Source organism: Mya arenaria, chromosome 13, assembly GCF_026914265.1.
Source record: "Mya arenaria isolate MELC-2E11 chromosome 13, ASM2691426v1".
In the NCBI taxonomy this organism is placed as follows: domain Eukaryota; kingdom Metazoa; phylum Mollusca; class Bivalvia; order Myida; family Myidae; genus Mya; species Mya arenaria.
In genome coordinates, this window is record NC_069134.1 from 36,482,406 (window position 1) to 36,491,616 (window position 9,211).

General features: G+C 34.5%; 2 protein-coding genes across 2 annotated transcripts; both read left to right on the forward strand.

Moving 5' to 3' along the window:
• The first annotated feature begins 555 nt into the window (after positions 1–555).
• On the forward strand, positions 556–3,324 carry LOC128213712 (mucin-2-like). The gene is made up of 3 exons (XM_052919735.1): positions 556–642; positions 816–1,580; positions 2,356–3,324. The coding sequence occupies exons 1-3, from the start codon at positions 609–611 to the stop codon at positions 2,427–2,429; spliced, it is 873 nt and encodes a 290-aa protein (XP_052775695.1). The 5' UTR covers positions 556–608; the 3' UTR covers positions 2,430–3,324.
• Positions 3,325–8,213: 4,889 nt separating this feature from the next.
• Positions 8,214–9,081, forward strand: LOC128215226 (uncharacterized). Its single transcript, XM_052921933.1, has 2 exons — positions 8,214–8,620; positions 8,730–9,081. Exons 1-2 carry the CDS (start codon positions 8,214–8,216, stop codon positions 9,079–9,081), a joined length of 759 nt encoding a protein of 252 aa, XP_052777893.1.
• The last annotated feature ends 130 nt before the right edge of the window (positions 9,082–9,211 follow it).

Consider the following 9,211-nt stretch of genomic DNA (forward strand, 5'->3'; position numbering starts at 1 on the left):
AAACAAAGGTGCAGGAAACGCGGTATTTCTATCTTATGAGACGATAGTAGATCGCACTAAATCTTTTAGCACTCACCAATCATTTAATATGGGTGCGTATTAAGCTAGTAAAAACACTGTTATAATCTTGCTATCAGTAATTGATGTTTTCTATAAATGCATTACTTAGTAAGTAGTTTAAGGTTTATCACTCAAAATTGTGTTTGTTGTACATGTGTATGTGTTGATTTTGAATAAGAATGTCACTTTAACACTTCTAAATAGTTTCTTTGAATAAAGACAAAATGATAGAAAAATATGTTTTAAAGATTACAAATAAAGTACGATTCATTTGGATAACCTTGATTCATTTGGATAACCTTGATTCATTTGTATAACCTTGATTAATTTGGATAACCTTGAAATGAAATATCACGGATGACAATCATAACATATCGGCTCAAATGATAGCGATGTTTACAATGTTACTGGGAAACAGAGCAGAAATGATCCGTGTAAACATCCCCATGCCGATTGGCAAGTCAATATGATAACACTCCCGTTTGCGTCCTAAACCACACATTTCATTGCTTTTGTTTGAAGAACAAGGATATTCATCTATCTTTATAATGCGACTTTTAAGGAGTGCATTTGTTCTTCGAGGTACTTGTCTTTTAACTTATATAATAATTGAATTTCTATATTAAACTGTTTAAATAATATTGTTGCGTTATCATACGCTTTAAATAGACGAAACTGCGCAATTGATTTAACAATTTCTTTGCCTCATGTTCATACATGTATGTATATCATAGCAAGAACATTTTTTTTATTAGGTTTGATCCTCACACTAATAGTTTTAACACCAACATTGAGCAAAACACCCTCAGCAAGCGCTCCAACACCAGGTTCAACTACCGCCACCACTGTCAGTTTAAACATACAACAAACGACCACGTCTAATTCTTCATTTACCGGAAGGTCAACCGAGCCAAATACGACAATGTTTACACCTACAAATACCGGAACTGGCAGTTCAACCACGACAATAACATCTACGCCTTCTCCTACTACAACTATAACTAACGGTTCAACCACCAAGCAAACGACAATGCCCACAACTACCTCTACCGGAACTGGCAAATCAACCACGGAAAATACAACCATTTCTTCACTAACAATTACCAGAGCTGGCAATTCAACCACGAAGTTAACAACTACGTCTTCTCATTCCAATAGTGTAATTGGCGGTTTAACCTCGAAACAAACGTCAATGTCTATTCATACCACAGCCGGAACTGGCAACTCAACTACGGAAAATACAGCCATGTCTTCACTAACCATTAACAGAGCTGGCAATTCAACCACGAAGTTAACAACTTCGTCTTCTCATTCCGATAGTGTAATTGGCGGTTTAACCTCGAAACAAACGTCAATGTCTATTCATACCACAGCCGGAATTGGCAACTCAACTACGGAAAATACAATCGTCTCAGGTTCAACCCATTCTGGAAGTGGCAGATCAAGCACGGGGAAAGCAACAAGTCCACTCGAAAAAAATATCTCTACAGTTAACCCTTACAACGGAGCAGAAATTAGAGGTAATATGCTGTATTTTTCTTTAATTTATTAACTAATGGTATTTTCTTTTCTTTTTATTTTACGTTACTGTTTAAGTGTGACAACAAAGTAAGAATGATCAAATTTCAACTAATAAAGCCAACGTTAGGGGAAAGAACCCTTTGTCACGATTAACGATTACAATGTATTAAAGACAGATGATTCATAATATTTGAGACAACATTATCGATATCGGATTGACAATTAAGTGGTAGTAAACGAATTGGCGATAAAAACTGTTGTCGCGGAATGAGTAGTAGTAGAAGTAGCAGTAACAGTAGCAGTAGAAGTCCTTTTCATTTTAAAATTGTTTTGTTATAATAGCTCCCAAACTGTATTTTAAGTTAACTTTGATAACACTCACAATTAAATAAGTCAATGCATATCTAGGTGTATTGTGAATTTTGTCAAATAAAGCACTTTAATTGCCTGCATAATATAATTTTATGTTCATAAAAATTCGAAAAAGATGAAGATAATGATGACTTGTTACTCTCAAATGGATTGTATGAGGGAGTATCGCATATTTTTAACAAATGATGCCATTGTTTTTTACTTAATTCAGAATGGCGCCGTAACGGCAGAATTACTGATCGCAATTAGTCACGGTGTACTTCTCTTTGTCGGACTATAGCGTTCAAGTCTCGTTTGAACTTTCGGGAAGATTACATGCTTGAAACAAGTATTTTCTGGCGTAATATACATTGATTTGACAGCAATTCGTTCGTAAATGTGTATTTCTTTTTTTGTTTTCAGAAAGACGCATGCTACTATTGGGAGCTACGTGCAATATAATTGCAACACGTTTAATCCTGTTCTTGTTACAATAACTGTTCGGGATGAATCACAAATAAAACATTTTTATTTTGTGGTGTCAATGAAAGCTTCAACATTGGATTAATTAAGCTGGGTACATCAAAACGCGAGCATAATAATGTAACGTGGTACGATAATTATGTAAATGTATTTTTATCTTCTTCTGATGTTCAAATGTAACCATATATTCTTGGGCATCAGCTCATATTTAAGTGTAGAATTAAAGTCTCTCATTATCCACCCATATAAGAAAACTGTTAAATTTAGCTAGATATATTGAAGCTGCAATGAAATTAAGAATCTCCGCACTGGTAATTCAATCGTGTATTAAACGTAATACTTACAATATATGTTTCACTCTTAGAATAGGATATTCACTATTTGTGCCTTTTGTATGTATTTATATCATATTTGTCTCCATGTTTATGCTTGTAATTGATATAGGATTTTGTATGCCGCTTTTGCATATAAACTTTGAACTTGCCATGGTCTTACCTAGTATCAAATAGAATAGTCGCTGCGCTGTAGTGGTCCGAGTGGTTCTGAGAATGAATCCGCCCTGTGACGTAATACCGTAATACGTTAATTAAAGTTATATTTAAGATATAATTAAGATTTAATTAAATGTATATGTGTCTACATACTGTATGTTTAGTAATGTAGGGCATATTTGATTGTCATTTGAATATGGAGGTGGTTGACAGCCGACCTGGTACAAATGTACAAAATGGTCATGTTAATTACAAAAACGTGTATTCCTGGGGTTGTAAAGCTGTCATATTTATACAACAAATTAGTATAAGAGAGATGATTTTGGATGTAAAAACAGGGGGGTTAGGGAAGGCAATGAAAGCGGCCTTGGGTCCTTAATGGACGGCAGTTAGGATGCGGGATTACCTTAAATGTCATACTGTATTTAGAACTTATTATTATACTTAGAAAGAACGTGGAACAATAAAGAACTGACATTCGAACGGTTGTTGTTTAATAACTTAAAGTTAACAACAAGTTAAGTGAACAGTAGCATTACGTGACAGCCCGTTCAGTCTAGTGGCAGTCTTTTATTCAGTTTCATAGACAAATGGTTTTAAAAAAACCCTGATCAGATGTTAATGTAATTTTATTTTCTACGTTTCACTATAGGTGACTTGCAAAAGTTTATTAATTATAAGATCACCCGAACCACAGATAACCGAACCACAGATAACCGAAATTTCAGACTAAGGATAATGATAAACTGCTAATAGTTTCTACGACGTTTATTCCATATTTATAACAAATACCTGCGCGACCTGCAGAGTTTTCGGTATTACAATTGTTATCAGTTGGCGATGGTCGATCATCACTTGCGCGCCATATCCTATTATGAATAAAGGTACTGAACGTACTGCACGTACTACATGTGATGATTCATGGTGATATTCTCATCATATTGATGCATTACTTTTTAACCACCTTCATTGCACGTCGAGTGCCGCTTATGTAATGAGAAGTTGTAAATAGGAGTGTATCTATCGCTTGAAGGTGTTATACATACATGTATTGTTGGGGGGAAACTTTATACTAGTAGTTTTTTTTTTCTGTCGAAATATGGTGATTTATGTTAATATATATATACATATTTCAACTGTGATGTACTATTTATTGCAATATGTCAACTTTTGTGGCTGTCACATACTGCAAAACGAATGTTTTTCACATTGCTGTCCGTATTGGAGAATTCATCATTACAATATACTTTAAATTGAACTCAAAACTGTTTTATCATTTGAAGTGAGATTTATTTGACATCTTTAGCCAATTTGAACTTAAAACAATACTACCTGAAACCTTAGTTCCGCAGTTCATGACAAAAATATTAATTCATGAAGACCTCACTGTTTAATGATAATCTTGGTAACACATAATCAGAGCTGTTTGCTTTGGTAACGTTGCCATCGGCTGTCCTTATCGATTTTAAACCTTATCTATGATGCAAATCAAGTATTTTCGAATTCATCCTTTGACAATTTCATGACACTGAAAAATATGCTTCAAAGACAGTAACATCATTGTTTATTTCTCTTAATAGTCATAACTTGAACAGATACGTTGTGCCCAGGGTCACCCGACCACCATTTTGTTCTCTGTATTACAGTGACAAGCAGAGTGGCAATCTGGAGCGATGCGGACAGTACCCTGAACCTTTTACGCACATCATGGTATAAAATTCATGTCATGTCAAGCATGTGGATGTATTCGAGATAGCGAAAATATCAGATAGGATAGGATCGCCTTTGCATACTTGTTTTTCTTTGATATTTTTTGAAAATAGTTGTTATAGTTTCTTTATCTTAAACAGTTTTTGTACAAACAAAAAAAGAAAAAGATAAAAAAGAATTAAATGAAAATCTATAGAGACATAAGTTATTAAGCTGATTTTAAATTAAACACTTCTTATAATAATTTATATGTGTTTTGTCATGATTTTGACCTTTAATGATATTATTTCTCTACTCATACCAACACTTTCAATTGATACCATTACGTTATGACATTACCATGCACCCAAAAACCAAATCATTTTTTTTCGTTTCTTAAGTTTACTGAAATGTTTCCGTTCCTTAAGTTTACTGAACTGTTTCCTTCACTTTAGTTTATTGAACTAATTTCTTTACTTTAATTTACTAAACTGTTTTCTTCACTTTAGTTTACTAAACTGTTTCTGTTCCTTAAGTTTACTAAACTGTTTCATTTACTTTAGTTTACTGAACTGTTTCCTTTACTTTAGTATACTGTTTCCTTTACTTTAGTTTACTGTTTCCTTTACTTTATTTTACTGAACTGTTTCCGTTCCTTAAGTTTACTGAACTGTTTCCGTTCCTTAAAATTACTGAACTGTTTCCTTTTCTTTCACTTACTAAACTGTTTCCTTAACTTTATTTTACTAAACTGTTTCCTTTACTTTAGTTTGCTAAACTGTTTCCTTTCCTTAAGTTAACTGAACTGTTTCCGTTTCATAAGTTAACTGAACTGTTTCCGTTCCTTAAGTTTACTGAACTGTTTCCTTTTCCTAAGTTTACTAAACTGTTTCCTTTACTTTAGTTTAATAAACTGTTTCCGTTCCTAAAGTTTACTGAAATGTTTCCTTTGCTTTAGTTTACTGAAATGTTTCCTTTGCTTTAGTTTACTGAAATGTTTCCGATCCTTCTGGTTTATTATCATGGTTCTCTTCTTCTTTCATTTTTACTAAAACCTCCGTTTCTTTTAGTTTACTAATAAGCATTCCGATGCCGGATTTAAATAGAGTATATCTTGTCCCTTTTTAATATTTCTTTGAGATTAATATCTTTAATTATGTTTGTGAAATACAGCTCGCTCACAAACATGCAATGATATATATCTTTTTTAAGTCCTTATAATTTTATTTCTCCCACCTCAGATAAGTAGATCCAATAATTTAACCATGCAAAAAATTCTTATCTTGCCCACAGGCGAAGATAAAATGCCCGTATGGAACTTCTTTTTTAATGTTCACCACATTGTAATTATCTCCCTTATTGATGACTGTCGTTTTAAACATCATGGAAATGCTGTCTTGTGGTAATATTTAGAACGCTAATTAATTATTTCTCGCTTCAAATGTCACCATAAAACAGTTTCCACGCACCTTTCAAGAAATAATGCTTCACTCTCCTTAGAACTAAGTAAAGACCGACTTGACTATTTACATAGTCTGAATCACTGCGCGCATATCCATGACAACCACGAATTATCGCATATCCATACGCAATTATTTCCACTAAGCGTAAAAGAGTTCCAGTAAAAAATGCTTCATTTTTTTACTTAATTTTGTTTAACTGAGGTGGGAGAAAATGTATCTACCATAGCCGCTTGTGTAAGATAGGTTCATCCCGACCCTCGCGCTGGGTGTTTTGCAGAAACTCGGTAAACCTCGTTTCCGGAAAACAACCTACGCTCGGGTCGGAATGAACCCATCTTATAATAAAGACTTTTGACAAAGATACCTTTATTACCAATCTTCAAATGATGGTTGTAAAACAAAGGTGTATCTAGTATATCATCAACAGTATCAGTGGATAATTTATCAATGAAACTATTAAATATGCTTAGTATATCAATCCAAAAATTATTTTTTAATTTCCTTATTTTAATTTTTTAATTTCCTTATTTTACTTTCAGCAAACAGTTTTCCTGTATTGAGTATTTTACAAACATCATCAATGAGTTCATTAACACATAACATTTTCCTTCACTATTCACAAATTTTCTAAGCTCAGAGAGTTTTAAGCTATTACAATATGCTACAGCATCCATCATTTTTAGACCTCCATTACTGTACTCTTTTACTATAACAGAGTTTTTTTTATCTTATGGGGCCCATCCCAAATGAAATCATTTAACATGTTTATGATTTTATTGAACACATGTGTACTAGGGTTTAACAAATAACATAATAAGATGTGTAAAAATGGGAAGTTACAATGACTTTACAACAGTGATCTTTCCAATTGGAGTTAACTTCCTTCTTTTTCACTAACTGATACATATCTTCACCTTTTCTACTTTGCTTGTAAAATTTAATTCTGTCATTTTGCTAAGATCTACATCAAATATTAAACCTAATAATTTAAACTTTGTAGCTCCCCAGATCAATTTTATATTTTGTTTTAATTGACCTTGTGCTATATTTTAGGGAACCAATCCATATTAAATTTGTCTAATCCAAGTTATTTTTTTAAGCTAGATAATAAAGAAAAATCATGTTATAAATTTAAAGTAGCATTCAATGATAAATCTGATCCATCAAGTAAGAGAATGTATCATAATTGAGACATGCAATAAATTAAAAGCGCCCTATATTTTCAACGTATTAGTAAAATATGACAATTTAAGTGAGGACTTTGTTAAAGTTTGGACATAAATAGATTTTGTGCGGCATTTTTTTACAAAATCACGCACATTTTAACAAATTGGATGGCATTTACTTTACATGTCACTATTGAATTAAAAAGAAACTATTTTTGTAATCTAAACGCATGTTTTATTCTTTTATTTTAAATAACCGCGCCGACTTGATGCAATGCATCAATTTGTTCTTGTCGTACATTGTGTTAGTGTTTCGTCATGCAATAAAATCTGTTTAAATCAAGGGGAGGGGGAGGGGCACAATTAGCCCTTTTCCAGACGGGCCTATATAGTTTCAACAAAATTGTATTTAGTGATGCTTTACTAAAGGCATTCATGTTTTATTTCATTTAACTAAATGTATCAATAGATTCATTATTAATCCATTTGTCCTTTCATTACAGACAATATCGATCAAAGTATTTTATTTCAAGACAGCAAATAAAGTATGATTCATTTTGATAGCCTTTAATCGAAATATCACGGATGGCAATCATAACATATCGGCTTAAAATGATGGCGATGTTTACAATGTGACTAGGAAACAGAGCAAAAACTTTCCGTGTAAACATCACCATGCCAATCGGCAAGTCAATATGATAAAACTCCCCTTTGCGTCCTAAACCGCACATTCCATTGTTTTTATCTGCAGTACAAGGCTATTCTACTATATTCAAAATGCGACTTTTTCGGAATGCATTAATTGTTCGAGGTACTTATATTTTAACTTAAATGTATTTTAAAATTATATGTATTGTATCATATGATTGCGTGAAATGACGATTATTCACAATAAACACAAATGAAACAATTCCATTGCCTTATGATTATACAGTTGTGCATATCATAGCAAGATCATGTATTTATTAGGTTTGATCCTCACAGTATTCATGTCAACTACTACAACAACAGCTTCAACGTCAAATCCTACCACTACCGGAACTAGCAGTTCAACCTCGGAAATCACGACAACGTCAAATCCTACCACTACCGGAACAAGCAGTCCAACCTCGGAAATCACGACAACGTCAACTCCTACCACTACCGGAACAAGCAGTCCAACCTCGGTAATCACGACAACGTCAACTCCTACCACTACCGGAACTAGCAGTCAAACCTCGGTAATCACGACAACGTCAAATCCTACCACTACCGGAACTAGCAGTTCAACCTCGGAAATCACGACAACGTCAAATCCTACCACTACCGGAACTAGCAGTCCAACCTCGGTAATCACGACAACGTCAAATCCTACAAATACCGGAACTAGCAGTTCAACCTCGGAAATCACGACAACGTCAACTCCTACCACTACCGGAACTAACGTCAACTCCTACCACTACCGGAACTAGCAGTCCAACCTCGATAATCACGACAACGTCAAATCCTACCACTACCGGAACTAGCAGTCCAACCTCGGAAATCACGACAACGTCAACTCCTACCACTACCGGAACTAGCAGTCAAACCTCGGAAATCACGACAACGTCAAATCCTACCACTACCGCAACTAGCAGTTCAATCTCGGAAATCACGACAACGTCAACTCCTACCACTACCGGAACTAGCAGTCCAACCTCGGAAATCACGACAACGTCAAATCCTACCACTACCGGAACTAGCAGTCCAACCTCGGTAATCACGACAACGTCAAATCCTACAAATACCGGAACTAGCAGTTCAACCTCGGAAATCACGACAACGTCAACTCCTACCACTACCGGAACTAACGTCAACTCCTACCACTACCGGAACTAGCAGTCCAACCTCGATAATCACGACAACGTCAAATCCTACCACTACCGGAACTAGCAGTCCAACCTCGGAAATCACGACAACGTCAACTCCTACCACTACCGGAACTAGCAGTCAAACCTCGGAAATCACG